Consider the following 19,694-nt stretch of genomic DNA (forward strand, 5'->3'; position numbering starts at 1 on the left):
GTATACAAGCTTCTCTACTAGTTAGTAACAAATTCTGCTGCATGACTGTAAGCTGATACTTCTCAATATGCTCAAATATATTCCTGGCTGACTTTTCTGGAGAGTCAAGTGTAAAATTTTGACTTTGATTTATTGTGTCATGGGCAATAATATACTCCAATATTTTTATTCAGTTTTAAAAATCTGTTAACCAGCACAATCTCCAAGGTCTGGGGATGCAAAACTGCTGCACAGTCCATCTATTAGACAGATTTACTTAGCTGAATGTAGGAAGCAAATATTCTCCATGGAGAGCCCTGTCAAGTGGAACAGGTTGCTTCTAGGACTTAGGCTAGCTGACCTGCTATACTATTTTTAGGAAGCAGCTGAAAGCTTTATTTTTTTTTAGTCAGGCATTTGACTACTGGTGGATAGGGGTGTTCATGGAGTGGAGGTGTAGCCTAGTGGTTAGTGCAGCAGATTTTGATCCTGGGGAACTGAGTTTGATTCTCACTACAGCTCCTTGTGACTCTGAGCAAGCCACTTAAGAGGAGGAGTGGCCTAGTGGTTAGGGTGGTGGACTTTAGTCCTGAGGAACTGAGTTCAATTCCCAGCACAGGCAGCTCCTTGTGACTCTGGGCAAGTCACTTAACCCTCCATTGCCCCATGTAAGCCGCATTGAGCCTGCCATGAGTGGGAAAGCGCAGGGTACAAATGTAACAAAAAAAAAAAAAAAGCCTCCATTGTCCCAGGTACAAATAAGTACCTGTATATACTATCCACCTTATAAGAGAAAGACGCCCATATTTTGACCCAAATCGGGAGATGGGCATCTTTCTCCCGTGGGCGGCCAAATCGGTATAATCGAAAGCCGGTTTTGGGCATCTTCAACTGCACTCCGTCGCGGAAACGGCCAAAATTGATGGGGGCGTATCGGAGGCATGGTGAAGGCGGGACTGAGGCGTGGTTATCGGCCGAACAGAAATGGGCGGCTTTCGCCAATAATGGAAAAAAATAGCCGTTTTTAGCGAGAATTTAGGGCACTTTTTTTGGAACCTTTTTTTTCACGAACAAGTCCCAAAAAAGTGCCCTAAATGACCAGATGACCACCGGAGGGAATCAGAGATGACCTCCCCTGACTCCCCCAGTGGTCACTAACCCCCTCCCACCAAAAAAAACAACTTTTAAAACTTTTTATTTCCAGCCTGTATGCCAGCCTCAAATATCATACCCAGCTCCCTGACAGCAGTATGCAGGTCCCTGGAGCAGTTGTTAGTGGGTGCAGTGGACTTCAGGCAGGCGGACCCAGGCCCATCCCCCCCTACCTGTTACACTTGTGCTGGTTAATGCTGAGCCCTCCAAAAAACCCCAAAACCCACTGTACCCACATGTAGGTGTCACCCTTCACCCCTTAGGGTTATGGTAATGGTGTAGACTTGTTGGCAGTGGATTTTGGAGGGATTTGGGGGGCTCAGTACACAAGGGAAGGGTGCTATGCACCTGGGAGCTCTTTTACTGTTTTTTTTTTAATTTGTAAAAGTGCCCCTAGGGTGCCCAGTTGATGTCCTGGCATGTGAGGGGGACCAGTGCATTACGAATCTTGGCCCCTCTCACGACCCAATGCCTTGGATTTGTCCGTTTTTGACATGGGCGCCTTCGGTTTCCATTATCGCTGAAAACCGATAGCGCCCAGCTGAAAAACTCCTAGGCATTTGCCCATCTTTTTTCGAAAATACGGTTTGTCCCATTCATGGAAATAGGTGCCCACGGATATAGGCGCCCATGGAGATGGGCGTTCGTGTTCGATTATGCCCCTCCACGTAAACCACTTTGAATGTAGTTGTAAAAACCACAGAAAGGTGGTATATCAAGTCCCATTCCCTTTCCTTTCCCATCCCTAGTGAATCATGGCATGATGTCCTCTTGTCTGTTTTTGCTTTCTTTTGTGTTTTTTAAGGCTGCAAGTTAATCACAGTTAGCTCTGTGATTAATGCATTAATTATTAATTGTGATAAAAAATGTAATTGGTTTTGTTTACTGCACTTTTATACTTCGTGTGCTTATTTGGTTGTTTAAATTGTGATTTGTATAGTGTACTCACTCTTGGATTTAATAAAGATACTTCCCCCCCCCCCCCCCCCCAAAAAAAAAAAAGTAATCACTTTGCAATATTTCCTGTATCCTCCAAACACCATTTCTGCTCTCTTCCACTCCCTGTCCTTGGCATGATCCAGCATCTTTCCCCCCCCCCCCACATACGATTCAACATCATCCCCAACCCCTGCACAGGTCTACCTTAAAGGTGATCTTTTGTTGGTCCCTGGCAGCAACAGTGTTGCACATATGCTGTTTGCGGCCTGGTCTGAAGCTTTCCCTCAGACCCATCCTGCCCATGCCTGGCGGTAGGGCTGATTTGCCACATGCCAAGCCGGTGGTAGCCCTTCTGCCCTTTGGTAAAAGGGTCCCTAAGGGAGATATCTTGCTTAATCTCCCACTATTTTTTCCCCCGCCAAATTGCTAATAAAGATTGTGTCCTATGTATTTAATTAGCAGCATTCGCATGTATAGGTTTGGAAAATGGCTGACATACACATGTGAGTTGCAAAATATCATATCTATATTTGTAAAACGAATGCTTCCATTGCATGTATTGGCAAATACATGTGCACTCGACTCATACAGGTATTGTAGCAAAGGCTGTGTGTTGACAGATCCTTTTGTAGAATACCATTGGAATTGACCAAGTTCTGACCTGGGTGACTCAGTTCTGATCTCTATGTTCCATGTAAAATGAGGCTCCACATAATAAATAAATAGATATCTGATCAGCTTATCAGTCTATATTTATATTTATTTAGCATTTGCTGTACTGCTTAATCTGACAGACAAGCCTAAGTGGTTTACAATATTACAATAAAATCCACAGTCAGAAAGGAACACCAAAATGTTTTGAATATAATCATAAAGTAGCCAGGGATAACTTTAATCAAATAATGGCTGAATATTGCCGCTATCCAGCTAAAGTTTTTAAAAAACATTCTGCCACACTTTCAACTCCTCATCATTTTAAGTGGATAACTTTTGGGCGAATGTTGAAATGCCCAGCCTAAAGTTATGTGTTCGGTGACCAAAAACAAATATTTAACAAACAGGTTAAATCACAAAATTAATCAGATAAATGGTTTTGAATATCGACTGCTTGATTCTTCCAAAGTATAGGCTTTGCTTCTAGGGAAACCTATTCAGGTACTTTTAGAAAAGTGTTTCCTACCACTGATTTTTTTTTACACAGTATCAAGGGGGGAATAGCCCAGGAATCAATTCCAATGTTATTTGTATCAGTAGAGAATACAGGGCAATGTATTTCATTCACAAAATTATTTGGTTTTTTACCAAAAAAGTGAGTCTGTCTCCTAAACTACCACCACCATCCATGCATATGCATTTACATGCTTACTGGATGAACTGCTTCTCAGCAACAAAAATTAGGCTTCTATTACAATTCTGATTAACATGTAATCTTTGAAAGTAATCTTTTAACCACGCTTCATTTTTTATTATTTGTGTTCTAAGTGCTTAGCTTTTTCTTCAGGGTGTGGGATTAATTACCTGTCCTTTTAGTTTAAACCAGGAGTTCTCAACCCAGTCCTCAAGGTTACACCTAGCCAGTCAGTTTTTCAGGATACCCACAATGAATGTGCATGAGACAGATTTGCATAGAATGGAGATAGTGCATGCAAATTCATCTTATGCATATTGATTGTGGATATCCTGAAAACCTGACTGGTTGAGAACCCCTGATTTAAACAGATGGAAACCTAGGGCCTCTGCGTGACTGAGCAGTGAATCTCTCATTTAGTAATTCTTCTTTGCTCTTATATTGTGGCGGAATCTAGGCTCAGGTTTAGACACAGACAGCTGTGTAGGGCACCAGATATTTGAGTTGAAGAGCCTGCTCTTGCTTGCTGTAGGGCTCTGGCACTTCCCTCTTCTTCCTTACTGTCCTGTCCTGCCAAAATCTTAAATTCAGGCCTAGCAGAGTCCCAGATTGAAAATGAAGTGGAAGAGTGGCCTAACACAGTGCCATGAGAAGCAGAGGAACGGAGTTCAATTCCCACTTCAGCTCCTTATGATTCTGGCCATCAATCAACCCGCCATTGCTCCAGGAGTGGAGCAGAAGCTTGGCCCTCAATCTGACAGAGCAGGAGAGAGAAACCCTACTTGGGAACTGAACTACAAGAGAAGTGACCGCGTTGAAAAGCTTTTGTACTTGGACATTGAATTTTGTTGTGACCCCTGATGCAAGTGCTTGGTTGCCGAAACACGGCCCTTGTCAGGTCCTTTCAATAAAGCACTCTCTCTGTCCTATTCCTGGAGGTCCACTTGTACTTTTTGTTCTGTTCTGACATTGGTTCTAGGACAGTGCCACTTACTGGCAGTCTTTACATCCAGATTTTCTTGTTTGTCCAGACATTCATTATGGGTACTCTGTCAGAACTAGCTAAATGTTCTTTTGGGAAATATAATGACATCTTTTGAGTTACCACAGGTATGTTCAATGTTAAAAAAAGAGGTTGGTTTGATAAGACAAAGCACGAGCGATCATTCAATGCTGTTTCAGCCTTGTTTCTAGTGGTACCCGTGAAATCACTAGGGTGTGCAAGCCACACATTTTCATTTTGTTTATTTTCCAATGTTGTTTAATTTTTTAAATGTGTTGTTCAAATAGTGTGCTTTATTACTCAGTAGTGTGCACTATTCTTCAATAGTGTATCTATTGATAAATAGTGCACATTATTGAACATTAGTGTGCACAGTTGAGCAATATACACTATTGACAACACAGGAAAAAACAAAAACAATTTTTGGGGGTGGGTGGGTGGGTGGGATGTTGTATCCTTTCAGTGTGAAAACAACATGAAATGAGACGAGAAATGAACCTGATTTCAAATAAATGCACATCCTTAGAAACCACTGGTTGATCTTCATGGCAGTACATTTCTTCAGCTGAAACACTAGCAAATCAAAGAAACTAGAAGCTGGTGATCTCTTCTAACTGCTTAATATTCTCATCTTTCTACAGATATACGATCAAGATGGGACCCTACAGCACTTTATTGATGGCGGGGAACCCAGTAAGTCAAGCTGGATGAGGTATGTTCGATGTGCAAGACACTGCGGGGAGCAGAACCTAACAGTAGTTCAGTACAGGTAAAGTATGTGCCTCCATTTAATGTTAAAATAAACACTAAAAGAACTGTTAATAGACATTCAAAGCTACCCATGTACATAACACAGGCATACAGATATGTAGATATGAACCTATAAACAGGCCTCAGATAAAGGATTTATGTTTTTTACTGTACATTGCGCTTTGAAGCTATTGTACCACACTATATGAATCTTGTGCCACAAAAAGCTTACAGGAAAACCGCAACATTACCAAAAGGTTCTGGTCAAACTGATGACAATTTCTTTCCACTGATTTTTCCTGGAAAGAACTTCTGCACATGCAAACAATTTAATCATGGAAAAATGTGGAAAGGAAGTTAAGCTTTTAACTAAAAAATCAAAATCCAGAATGTCCAGCATAGCAAATTTCAGAAATGCTCCCTGTTCTAAATTCAGGACCCCAGAGGCAGGCAGAGCTCCAGCTTCTCAATACTTGGATGAGATGATGTTGTAGGGAAGATGGTTTTAGGTTTACTGTAACTGAATAAACATATTGATGAAAGGTAACCTATTCTAAAAGGCAGACCTTGCCCTACCAATAGGTGGACTAGGCATCTGCCTAGGACAGCAGGCTGGCGGTGGGGGTGGGAAAAGAGATAGCAGCATAGCACTGGCACAGCCACCAAAGATAGTGGCAGAGCAGCCCTGTAAAGCCACTATCAGTGATAGAACTTTGATTGTTCATGTGCATATACTCAAGGCCTACCATGTCCTGTTCCCTTTAATGTGGCATACCTTGACCATGCAAGTATAAATGCTCAAAGGCTCACTTGTGCTATGTTTCCTTTGGGATCCCATGATGGTAGGGAGGCAACAGTGGTTACAGCAGTGGCAGGATAAAGGGGAGGGGGAAGGTGCTAGACACCTTGATGGAAGGGAAGGAGAGAGATGCTGGACATCTAGAGGAGGGGAAGAAAAGAAGAGAGATACTGAGCACCTTGGGGGGAGGAAAGAAGGAGAAATGCTGAACAACTTGGCTGGAGGAGGAAAGCAGAGATGCTGGACACATTAGGGAAGTGAAGGAGAGTGTTGCTGGACACCTTAGAGAAGAGGAGGAAAGGAGAGAGAAGCTTGAAACGAGTAGGAGAAGGAAAGGAGAGAGAAGCTTGAAACGAGTAGGAGAAGGAAAGGAGAGAGAAGCTGGAGACCTTGGGGGAAGTTTTCATTTTGTGCCAAATTTCCCCAGGGGTAATAGGTAGGGTTCTTGCTGTTTGAATCATAGCATTAGTGCTACTGTTGTATGATGTGTTTGCTAAATGTATGCTGAGCTTGGATTTTCTTTAGGTTTTGCCTTTCACAATGACCCTGGTAGACTGATTAGTACATAAGTACATAAGTACATAAGTAGTGCCATACTGGGAAAGACCAAAGGTCCATCTAGCCCAGCATCCTGTCACCGACAGTGGCCAATCCAGGTCAAGGGTACCTGGCACGCTCCCCAAACGTAAAAACATTCCAGACAAGTTATACCTAAAAATGCGGAATTTTTCCAAGTCCATTTAATAGCGGTCTATGGACTTGTCCTTTAGGAATCTATCTAACCCCTTTTTAAACTCCGTCAAGCTAACCGCCCATACCACGTTCTCCGGCAACGAATTCCAGAGTCTAATTACACGTTGGGTGAAGAAAATTTTTCTCCGATTCATTTTAAATTTACCACACTGTAGCTTCAACTCATGCCCTCTAGTCCTATTATTTTTGGATAGCGTGAACAGTCGCTTCACATCCACCCGATCCATTCCACTCATTATTTTATACACTTCTATCATATCTCCCCTCAGCCGTCTCTTCTCCAAGCTGAAAAGCCCTAGCCTTCTCAGCCTCTCTTCATAAGAAAGTCGTCCCATCCCCACTATCATTTTCGTCGCCCTTCGCTGTACCTTTTCCAATTCTACTATATCTTTTTTGAGATACGGAGACCAGTACTGAACACAATACTCCAGGTGCGGTCGCACCATGGAGTGATACAACGGCATTATAACATCCGCACACCTGGACTCCATACCCTTCCTAATAACACTCCGATGACATGAGAATCAGAATAATTGCATTGTGACTTCCATGGAGAAATGTCCTAGTTGGGTGGGGTGGGGTGGGGGGGGGGGGGTGGTTGGACTTTTGTGGATGCACAGCATGGTTACATTAACTCATAAGAACTGCTATATTGTGTTGGACCAAAGGTCCCTGAGGGTCATATATACAGTGTGTCACATATATGAGCATCATCCATCTAGTGTGTCCTAACTGAAAAAAGGTTGAGAATCATTGCCATAGAGTCTCTGCAGCACTTAGAAAGCAAAACATGCAGATCTTTCTAAATGTATATCCCAGATGCACCGGTAGAAAATAATTGTGGTGGTGAATGTCACTTTTGGGTGGGCCACCATTTTCATATTATTGTGTTACACCAGCCTCTTTTTGCTTCCACCAAAACTTGTGCCAGCTGGTCCTTTCTACTATCTGCTTGGTTTGGCGCCACTAAATCAACTATAGAGTGGGGAGCGCCTGTCTTCACTCCAGCTGCTCTGGCTGCTGGCACCACAGAACTGCTAATATCAGAGAGAATCTACTTGTTGCTTCATGTGCGGTACAGGAAGTATTTATTCTCTTCTTTCAATTCCTGCATGGTGTCAGTTGCTAGACTGGCTTGAGCTAACAATGGAGCTCCCTTCTCTGCAGTGGATTTAGTGGTGCTGGGCAGATAGGAGAAGGGGCTGATGAGCCCAGTCTGATGCTGGGGCTGGGTAAAGGGGACTGGGGGCTAACAGGTGGCAGATGGGACTTTTGGCTTGGAGATGGGCCTGATACAGGGGATAGGAGAAGGGCATTGGTGTTGGGAGAATGAGGAGAATGACAGATATTGTTGGGGTAAGGTGAAGAAACATGGGCATATGTAGGGACAAATATTTAGAAAAAGACCTCCAAGCCCATAACCCAGACTCTTCTCGCTGCATGTTACTCCATTAGTGGAGTGCCAAAGAGGATAGGATTAATTGCCAGGCACTGCTGTACCACAGTTTCATGCATCAAAATGGTTCTGGCTGACCTGGCAAGGGACTTTTTTCTAAAATGTTGTTTGTGGTTTAATTAGTAGGTGAAGCAATAATCAAGACAAATTTATTTTCTAAGGCATTCCCATCCTCAACCTGATAGCAATTTTTTTTCTCATCCCATGATAGGGGAGCCTCATCAAGGTCCACATCTATTCTTTGCACTTCCTACTCTCCTTATGTGACATAATTTTTATTTCTATGTTTAGGTGCCACTATCCTGTTTAATTTTCTGTATATACACATTAATGTAACCTAGGCCCTCTTTTGTTTTCATTTTCCTTTCTTCCTACCCCAGATATTTCACAATGTAAACCACTTAGCTATTTTTTTATTTGTGGTATATAAAATAAATGTGAATTGTGATTTAAAAAAACAATATACAACAAAGTGAGAAATGCCATTGACATTCCATACTGTATTTTAAATTCAAGCACATACTTACTCATCAAGGGACATTAAGAAACTGAAAGTGTGCTATTATTAAAATAAACATCTTTGCAAGATTAGCCTGTAGAGAAAGAACCATTAATCCCGTGCCATGGAGGTCAGCTCCTAAGGAAAAAAAAATGAACTGCCCCAGTGAAGGACAGCATTCTTGTTGTGTGACAAGCTGAGTTATGGAGGGAATGAGGAATGGGTGCTGCTTGCACCCCCTTCTTAGACAGACATCAAGGAATTAAAACAAGTACTAAAACTTGAAAAAAAAAAACTCTTACCACAATGCTGAGTGATTTATTTTTATTCAAAAAGGATCTGTCCCACTTTGTGCCTGTGGATTTGCTGCATAAGGCCCCATATTAACTAAAGAATGAAAAGTGATATGGAATTAATTTTATTAATATTAAACATTTGTGTATCATCCTCTAGGGCTGTTCAGGATGGCTCACTACTTCATAAAAATAGAAATGGTCTCCAGTCAAGTACTTTTTATAGTAACCCAGGCAGCTATAAGCATGGTAACACATAAAAACCCCAATGGAAAAATCCATATCAACCAACCAACCCCCAATAATATACCTCTGGCTGAGGTACTTCGGTTGAAGGACACAAAATTTACATCTATGCTGATGATGTGCAACTACTCACACCCATTGAAACAGATTTATTTATGTATTTATGTATGTATTTATTTATGCATTCTTGTATCCCACTATTATCCAAAAACAAATTTTGGTTCAAAGTGGCTTACAATTTACATTTTGGTGGAGTTACAATAGTGTTGTGCAATGTAGAGAGGGCATCTTGGTTATTCATAGAGTTTTTGAAGAGATAAATTTGATGAGGAAAAGGTAGTGGTAGCTTTTGTGTTCAGTTGTAGAATTTTGGTGATGATTATTCATATAAGGCCCTGTTTACTAAGGCGCATTAGCATTTTTAATGCACCTTCAATTAGCGCATGCACTAACCTTGTAGGCACCTATAGGGATAATGTAGGTACACGGGTAACATGCGCACATGGTTAATGCGTGTTAAAAACGCTAACGTGCCTATAACGTGGCTTAGTAAACAGGGCCCATAGTTTTTGAAGAAGTAGATTTGAAATGAAGGCGACAATATCTTTGTGATAAGCTGTAGAATTTTTTGAAGAGGTACATTTTCATTTCTTATCTGAACTGGAGGAGATTCGTTGTGCTTCTTATGGGTTTTGGTATCAAATTCCACCATTTGGAACCCTGGTAGCTAAATCCTGCTGTGTAGATAGTTTTGTAAATGATGTTTTTGCAGTTGGGTAGATGTAGGAGTAGGTAGTTTCTGTTTACTGGTCTGGCATTTCTTGAAGATAGTTCAATCATGTTAAGCATATATTCAGGTGCCAGTCCAAATAGTATCTTGAAGATTAGGGTGCTCACTTTGAAAAATATTCTTGCCTTGACTGGTAGCCAATGTAGTGTTTCAAACAGTGGGGTTGCTCTTTTGTATTTCAATTTCTTGAAAATCAGTCTTGCTGCCGTGTTTTGGACTGTTTGCAGTAATTTTAGTGTGTTTTCCTTGCACCCTACATATGCTGCATTGCAGTAATCTAGTTGCAATAGTATTGTTGATTGGACCAGTATCCGGAAAAATTGTCTCAGTTTCCATAGTGTTCTGAAGCATTTTGATGTTACTGCTGATATTTGATTGTCCAGTGTTAGATGTTTGTCGAGAATGATTCCTAGTATTTTTAAGTTGTGCTTCAATGTGGTATGTTTGTTGGTTGATTGTGAATTTTTGGTAGGATGTGGGATTGTGTGGGCTGGATAGTACTAGGAATTTCATTTTGTCTCTGTTTAGTTTGAGTTGTCCATTTTTCCATGAGGTCCAATCCTTTTTTTAAATTTTGTCCTGTATGTTTGTGATATTGTTTTGGAAAGGTATGAAGATGGTGATATCATCTGCATATATACATGGATTGAAGCCCATTAATTCCAGTTTTTTTCCCGAGTGGTGCTATCATTACATTGAACAGTATTGGTGACATTGGCGATCCCTGTGGTACCCCACACTCAGAGAACCATGAGGCTGATGTTTGGTTGGACATCTTTACAACGTAGGATCTGGTCTTTAGGAAGTCATTGAACCATGTTGCCACTGCACCTCTGATTCCTATGTTGTCAAGCAGTGCCATTAGTGTGGTGTGGTCTACCAGGTCAAACACACTTGACATGTCGAATTGTAGCAGTAATACGTTTTGTCCTTTGTCATATTATGCTTCTGTATTTTATTATCAGAGTGGTTATGACCATCTCAGTGCTGTGTTGTGGTCTGAAACCTGATTGGGATTTATGAAAAATTGAGAATTTTATCAAGTATTCCATTAGTTGCTGTGTTACTAGATCTTCCATTGTTTTGGTCCATATTCTGTCTGCTGTGGTGTGGTTGTCATGTGTTTTGCAGTCCTGTAGGTAGTCTGTGATGTTTATTTGTGGTTTTGCAAGGTTTGATCTTGTAACATAGTAAGTGACGGCAGAAAAAGACCTGTACTGTCCATCCAGTCTGCCCAACAAGATAAACTCATTTGTGCTACTTTATATGTATACCTGGCCTTGATTTGTATCTAGAAGCAAAGAGTAGGAAGAGTAGGCTCCTCTCAAAAATCGGAGGAGACGTAATGATGTCACTCTGTCTGCACAAACGCAAAAAAGCATTGCCGCCTCTCGACCAGCAGAACACTGTCGGTAAAGAAAATACTTTGGTGGTATTCACTTCACCAATGGCGCTCCTCCAATTGAGAAGCGACAATACTCTTCAACAATTAACATAGTAACATAGTAACGTGGTAACATAGTAGATGACGGCAGAAAAAGACCTGCACGGTCCATCTAGTCTGCCCAACAAGATAAACTCATATGTGCTACTTCTTGTGTATACCTTACCTTGATTTGTATCTGCCATTTTCAGGACACAGACCGTAGAAGTCTTGCACAGAACTAGCCCCATTTTCAGGACACAGATCGTAGAAGTCTTGCCCAGAACTAGCCCCACCACCCAAACACCAGCCCCGCCTCCAATCTCGGCTAAGCTTCTGAGGATCCATTCCTTCTGCACAGGATTCCTTTATGTTTATCCCACACATGCTTGAATTCCGCTACCGTTTTCATCTCCACCACCTCCCGCAGGAGGGCATTCCAAGTATCTACCACTCCCTCTGTGAAAAAATACTTCCTGACATTTTTCTTGAGTCTGCCCCCCTTCACTCTCATATCATGTCCTCTCGTTCTACTGCCCTCCCATCTCCGGAAAAGGTTCGTTTGCAGATTAATACCTTTCAAATATTTGAACGTCTGTATCATATCACCCCTGTTTCTCCTTTCCTCCAGGGTATACATGTTCAGGTCCGCAAGTCTCTCCTCATACGTCTTGTAACGCAAATCCCATACCATTCTCGTAGTTGTGCAGACAATTAGAGTGACGCTTATCTTTATCTAAGGCTTGTCATTTTTCCACAAGACAACAGGAGTTTGGAACGATTCTGACCCCTGACACAGGCGGAATTACGCCAAAACATACGATATCTGGCGCTTGCCTTTCAGGTCTTGAGTTAAGTAAAAGGTCATGATCCTCAGCGGCTGCTCTAAGATACCCTGCTTTAATATGTTTCATAGGATAACCCCTATTTTGAAATCTGTGTGCCATCATTTTCGATTGGTTAAGTGAAGTCCTCAAAATTGGTACAAATTCTTTTTAACCTTAAAAATTGACAGAGGTAAATTTTTCTTCAATGTATGATGATGATAACTATTACAATGCAAAAATGCGTTGCGATCTGTTGATTTTCTGAATAATGTAGTTGTGAAATGATAATCATCATTTTTAATTAATAAATCCAAAAAACGGATTTCCTTTTCATTATATTGTATTTTAAAATGAAGATTGTGATCCTTAGTCTTTAGCCAGTCAAAAAATGTAATGATCCTGTATCACCTTTTCAAACAAGATATCATCAATATATCGTTTGTGTTGCATATTTTGTGTTGCATATTTTGTTTTTGAAGTATTGTGCAAGCTCGTCTGCAGTTGGTGGTGTTTCAGTTGTTGCCAATTTGTTCTGGGTTTTCAGTAGTTTGTTCATGGGTTCGAATATTTTTGTCATATTGGTCTGGTCGAAGTTCATATATGTACTGTACTCCCCCCCCCCCCCCCCTCCGAGTTCCAGGGTCCTCCCTCCCCCTCTTCCATCCAAGTTCCAGGGTCCTCCTCGGTCACCCTCACTCCCTCCCTCCCTCCCTCCCTCCCTCCCTCCCTTCCAGTTCCAGGGCCCCCCTCCCTCCGAATTTCAAAAGTCATCTTACCTCGTCGGGGTTACACTGGCAGTAGCAGTGGAAAGCGTGCAGGCTCAGCGCTTCAGCCTTTCCCCTCTCTCAGCTCTGGTCCCGCCCTCATTTCCTGTTTCCGTAAGGGCCTGTGCACTTTTTACTGCTGCTGCCGGCTCATTCCACTCCTGTGCAGTTTGTGTGTTTTGTTTTGTGGAAGTTCTTTGTTTCTGGCTTTTGTTGTTGTAAATATTCATCTGGCAGTGGTCAGTGTTTTTTATTTACCATCACCGGCATTACATCCGGATATTCAATTCTAGGCCATGTCCAGGTACCGGCATTGAAAATCTGGGTTTCTGCGGCTGGCTATCCCTTACCAGGTTAAGGGCCATATGGAGCACTTAACCCCTTAAGCGAAATTGGATAAAGATAGGACTGAGTTTTATGCAGCCTGAGTTCTCTGATTAACATAAGTGGTTCAGTTCTGAATATTGGCACTTAACCTCATAAGTGCCATCTCTATCCCCGGACTGCCTACAAAATAGGTGTCTACGCAAGGGCGTAGACAGATCTCAACGTTTGGGGGGTCCGGAGCCCAAAGTGTGTGTGTGTGGGGGGGAACAGTTTGGCCTGCCTCCCTGCTGCAACCCCTGCCCCACTGCAACCCCACCTACCTTGGCTGGCGGGGGTCCCCAACAATGCCAGCTGAATCCTTTCTCCAGTGTTGTTCTCTGCACATTGCCTGCCCTGCTTACTCTCACGTCGCGTACGTTTGGTTTTAGTGCTGGAGAAAGACTTTAGCTGGCGGGCATTGTGGACCCCTGCCAGCCAAACCAGGGGCCGTGGATCCAATTTGGGGGGCCCAGGCCCCCAAGGCCCCCCATAGCTACGCAACTGTGGCTTTGGCTTTAGCAGTTAGTTCTGACATTCAACAGCACTAACCAGTTAAGGGGTTAGTCCTGCACATGTAATTTAACTGGCCAGGATCCTCTCCTGCCTGGTGAAATCACTTTGAATGTCGTTCCCTATATGTATGCTGTGTATGAATGTGTGTGTAGATAGATATAGGTGAAGTAAAATTTAATATTTAAAACTATAATGTCCAAGTCTATGTTTTTACAGAATACTTCTGCGAGGTGTGGCTTTGGGGTGATCATCATTGAGTTTAATTGTAAAAATCCGAGGGAGGAAGTGAAGTGAACTAGGGGGCTGAAAGTTACTTGGGGGGGGGGGGGGGGGGGCACAAGGCTGAAGTATTGCCTAGGGCAGTGTTTCCCAAGTCTGGTCCTGGAGTACTCCTTGCCAGTCAAGTTTTCAGGATATCCACAATGAATATGCATGAAAGAGATTTGCATATAATGGAGGCAGTGTTTGCAAATCAAGTTCATTGTGGATATCCTGAAAACCTGATAGGCAAGGGGTACTCCAGGACTAACTTGAGAACCACTGGCCTAGGGCAATAATACCTTTGCATTGGCCCTAGCAGTGAGATTCTTTTAGCATTAAATTATGGGGGGGAAAAAAGGGAAGAGAAAGGTAGGCAGGGGACTCAATATTAAAGCATCTTATCATTTTCTTTTCCCAGTGGATGTCTTTTAGCTTAGAGTTTTCTAAGCTGATCTGTTTTTGATTACCCCAGATCTTCATAAAATGAACTTAAAAAGTAAAATTATAATAACAATAATAAAAATCCTGGCATCCATCACTGATGACTGTGTCCCAGTGTAAGAAAAAAAAGAAAGGCTGGATACTGAAGGGTCCACCCAATTTTTGTTGCACATGAATGTCCTCTACACAAAAAGTCAGCTGGTTTGAATTCTGTGTGTTATGATTTGTAATATCTAAATGGAATTTTCTTCAAAGGGACCTGTGATTGATTGACCCTTCGCTGAACACTTTGTTTTTTGTTTTGAAGCTGACAATAATGTTCGTTGGCATGTGTTCTGCTTCAACTGTGTTGGGACGCCATGAAGCTATCTTTATGAGTCATCCAACCACATTACTAAATAGATGTCAGCAAAGGAAATATTATCCGAAAAGAAAAAAATCTCTTTGATGTACTTCAGCACGCAGAGATGTGTGCGAGTCTTGGAAACGCCGTTTGCTTGTAAGAAACGGTGTATGCTTACACTTTTTGTTCACCCCCCCCCCCCCTCCTCTGACTTTGGCTTACTCCAACCCTTGGAGACCACCCATTGCTAGAAAAGAGTTCTGCTCTTTCAGCAGTAAAGTGTATCATTTGATTTTCAGTAGGTTTAATGCTACACTGCCGTGTTTATGTTAGGGGAGGCCAAACTGAGAGATGTAAAGTTAAGAGGGCAAAGCAGAGAGGATTTTGCTCAAGCACAGGAGGCGCATAGATTTGTCTGCTTGGTACAACTTCAATTTGTGTTAGTGCTTTTCTTAAAAAAAAAAACTGTAGCGGTGGAAAGAAAAAAATTATCAAAATTTACAACTGTGGTACATACTGCAGGGAGTGAAATGAAGAACGAAAAGGAAAGAGCGACAGAAAAAGGGGAATTAAGGAGAAGCAGGAGTTTTTGCCAGCTATTTGTGGAATGTTGGGAAAAAACATTTGCTTAACCAGCAGTGCCCTCGTGAGACAGGATGGCAGTAAGTGAGGAATGAAACAAGACAAATGAAATCTTTGCAGCTTCAAGTAAAATATTGAGAATCTGCACTTTTTTATCGATCATTATGATCCTGTTGTGAAGAGCCACTTTGCAGTGACAAAATATGTTGACAAGTGCATATCTCACTGTCATAAAAAATGTGGTGAAGAATTCTCCTTATATCTACACTGTTGTACAAGGGACAAATTGCTATAGCCAGTTCTTTACAGAAAGGCTAAATTTAAGGCTTACCAGTCTTTCATACACTTATCTTGAACTTCAGGCTAATACTTGTAACAGCAGTTCCTTTGCATCTGTCCCAAACCAGTCCAGACCAATGGGTTATGACCATCCACCAGCGGAAAGAGACAGAGAAAAAATAGTTCCAAGTGAATTGCCCCCTAAAGGGTATCGTGCAGCATAGCATGTTCAGTATTTTCTCTGTCTCCTAGTAGATATTGGATGGATCATGTGGCTCCTTCTTGGTGCTTATGTTTTGGGTTCCTGCCTTGGCTAATACCAGGTGTCAGTTGAACGGGGTTGAATGCTGATATTTGCTCGTTTGATTTCTGTGGAGTTTATCTGAGCCAGGATGACACCCAGTGGTGCTGGATCCCTCATCCCCCAGCTAGGGTGACACCTGGCAGTGCTGAGTCCCTCCTCTCCCCCTCATGCCTGCCCTACTGTTATACACGTAGTACACACAGAGGGGCATAATTGAACGCGAACGCCCATCTCCATGGGCATCTATCTCCGAGAACGGGTACGTGAAGTTGCGGGACAAACCGTATTTTCGAAAAAAATGGGCGTCCATCTTTTTTCCGATAATACAGTTTGTGCCAGCCAAATGCATCGGATTTGTGCGGATTTGAGCTGGGCGGTATCGTTTTTCAGCGATAATGGAAACCAAAGGCGCCCAGCTCAAAAACGACCAAATCCAAGGCATTGGGTTGTGGGAGGGGCCAGGATTTGTAGTGCACTGGTCACCCTGACATGCCAGGACACCAAACGGGCACCCTAGGGGGCACTTGTAACAATTAAAAAAACAAAGCAAACTGCCTCTGAAGTCCATAGCTCCCTTCCCTTGGGTGCTGAGCCCCCCAAATCCCCCCCAAATCCCCCCCAAAACCCACTCCCCACAACTCTACACCATTACCATAGCACTTATGGCTGAAGGGGGGCACCTAAATGTGGGTACAGTGGGTTTTGGGGGCAGTTTGGAGTGCTCCCATTTACCACCACAAGTGTAACAGGTAGGGGGGGATGGGCTTGGGTCCACCTGGCTGAAGTCCACTGCACCCACTAACAACTGCTCCAGGGACCTGCATACTGCTGTGATGGAGCTGGGTATGACATTTGAGGCTGGCATACAGGCTGAAAAAAAAGTTTTTAAAGTTTTTTTGGGTGGGAGGGGGTTAGTGACCACTGGGGGAGTCAGGGGTGGTCATCCCCGATTCCCTCCGGTGGTCATCTGGTCATGTTGCGAGCCATTTTGTAGGGCTACATCTTTATGCCACAGGTAGCTTCCAATGGTGTGATCTGCAGTGGTTTTCTCATTCTGTCAGTGGCTTCCAACATATTGTTTTCATGTGTTGCTTGGATTCTTACTCACCTCTACCCCTCTAGCCTTGGGTGTAGTGTTCCCTCCAAGTCCTTCTTATTCATCATTTGTAGGAGGCTCATGGAGGGTATGTTTTATCAGTAGTCTGTACACACATTCTCTGAAGGTGCAGTCACGTCAGGCTTTGGTGTAGAACTGCTGTTGTGCACAACTAGGATCCTGTCTTTGACCTTCCTGCGTACAGGTCCTGGCTTCTCAAATGGCCCTTAGGCTCAACAGCTATTTCCTACTACTCCATGCTTCTTTCCATGCTGGATAGTAGCCTTTGGTTCAGTCTTGTCCTTTGTAGGCTATTGTATACTAGTCTTGTTGTCATGCTTCTGTTCTCACCTAAGGGTGTCTTCTGCATCTTCTTCCCAGTAGTTTTCACTCTGGTTCCTGAGGTTACTCAGTGGTTTTTTTCTCCTGCTGTGGCAGTCTTCGATGCTTCCATAGGAATTCTTTTCTGCTATGCTATTCCTGCCCTATTTGGGGCATTGCTTTGTTACATCCCATTGGTCTGGACTGGTCTGGGATAGACGACAAGGAAGGAAAAATTGTCTTTACCTGATAATAGTTTTGCTTTAGTCTTCCCAGACCAGTCCAGAATTCTTCTCTATTTGATTTTTGGACTCTGCATGGTGTTTGTGTTTTCTTTCAGGACTGGTTTCTTCTCCATTTGTTCCTCCTTTCCTATCAGGAATCGTGTCTCCTGACTTGGTGGAATTACTTCTATATCAGTAGAAAAATGCCTCACTCCTTTATAGGGATCATTCCTGTATGACAATGGCCCCTGGCTGTTTCCATATTGCTCATCATGGGGTTGGGAGCACCATTGCTTGGCTATTCGACATACTGAACATGCTATGCTTCATGATACCCTTTAGGGTCAATTCACTTGGAACTACTTGTTACGATTGTGGCTGTGACCTCTCCCAGACTTACCTTATTCTGGTGGTCAGCTTCTGTGCTGGCTTCTGTTTCTTCTTTCTGTGTTGCTAGAGCTGGCTCTGTGTTTGTGGGCTGGCTGCTCCCAGCATGAGTCTAATTGCTTTACTATACTGCAGCAGTGTGTGTTACCTGAGCTAGCTGCCTCTGTGTGCTGGTTGCTTCCAGCGTGGCTCTAATTGCTCTGCTATACTGCAGCTGTGGGGGTTAAGCCTGAGTTAGCTCTAGCTCTGTTTCAGTATACTGTCTGCCTGGGTCTGATAGTGGTGACATCATCAGGCAGGGCCTTGATAAGGAAGTGGTGTTCCTCCCTTCAGGGCCTTTGCAACGTTTGCTTAGTCGTTTGCTTTAGGTCCAGGTTAGTGGTAGTGCAGTGTGCACTTTTGATCTGTGTTACTGTTAGCTTCCCTGCTTTTCCCTTGTAGCTCCCCTGCTTTCCCTTTTGGTGCTTTAGAAGCACTTCTGTGTCTGGGGCTTTGGAAGCACTTCTGTGTTTGGTGCTTTAGAAGCACTTCTGACTTCTGTGTTTAGCTTCCCTGTTTTTTCCCTTGTGGCTCCCCTGTCTTCCCTTTTAGTGCTAGGAGCTCTGCTGGTAGTTTGGTGCTTAGGAGCACCGTAGTTAGTTTAGGGTTGTAGAGCTGTTGTGCTTGGTGCTTAGGAGCACCTGTGCTACCGTGTTTCCCCGAAAATAGGACCTACCCCGAAAATAAGACCTACCGGGGTTTTCCTGCAAATTTAAAATATAAGACATCTCCCCAAAAGTAAGACCTACCAAACTTTTTTTTTAAGCAGGGCCGCCGAGAGCCACCCAAGGCCGCCCCCCCCACCCGAGGTCGCGCCCCCCCCCCTCCGTCACTCCCGGAACTAACTTGAAGCTCCTTTCATCTTCGCAAGCCGGATTCGGAGCAGCAGCATCGCAGACCTCTTCTTCCTTCCATGTCCCGCCCTCGCCTGACGTAACATAACGTCAGGCGAGGGCGGGGCACGGAAGGAAGGAGAGGTCTGCCCTGCTGTTGCTTGCTGCTCCGAATCCGAACTTGCGAAGGTGAAAGGAGCTTCAGGTTAGTTCCGGGAGCGATGGAGGGGGGGCCAGGTGACCTCGGGTGGGGGGGGGGGGCGACCGATGTTTCCCAGAAAATAAGACATACCCCCGAAAATAAGACCTAGCGCGTTTTGGGGAGGAAAAATAAATATAAGACAGTGTCTTATTTTCGGGAAAACACGATAGTTTATGTGTTTAGGTTCCCTGCTCTTTCCCTGTGGCTCCCCTGCTTTTCCTAGTGGTGCTATTGGTAGCACTTCTGTTAGTATAGGGTTTAGGAAGTCCTTTTGTTGGTTATTGTTAGGAACACTTTTGTTGGTTTCTGTTTGGAGTTCTTCTGTTGGTTAGGGCTTGGGAGCACTTATGTCAGTTTAGGATTTAGGAGTACTGCTGTTTCCAGCTTGTTCTAGTCCTGGTCCCTATGTCATCCCGTATCCGGTAAGTCCTGCCGGCCACTCGAACCCAGGGGCTCAACCCTTGGGGGCAGTGGCTAAGTGC

The 19,694-nt window shown here is 43.4% G+C and overlaps 1 protein-coding gene across 2 annotated transcripts in view; it reads left to right on the plus strand.

Moving 5' to 3' along the window:
* PRDM6 (PR/SET domain 6) overlaps window positions 1-19,694 on the plus strand; it is a 258,332-nt gene that overhangs the window by 136,320 nt on the left and 102,318 nt on the right. For both annotated transcript variants that reach the window (XM_030193545.1, XM_030193544.1), the window contains exon 4: window positions 5,063-5,190. In XM_030193545.1, coding sequence (XP_030049405.1) covers window positions 5,063-5,190 — 128 coding nt within the window. The remainder of the gene's footprint in view (window positions 1-5,062; window positions 5,191-19,694) is intronic.

Source organism: Microcaecilia unicolor, chromosome 2 (genome assembly GCF_901765095.1).
Source record: "Microcaecilia unicolor chromosome 2, aMicUni1.1, whole genome shotgun sequence".
Taxonomy (NCBI): Eukaryota; Metazoa; Chordata; class Amphibia; order Gymnophiona; family Siphonopidae; genus Microcaecilia; species Microcaecilia unicolor.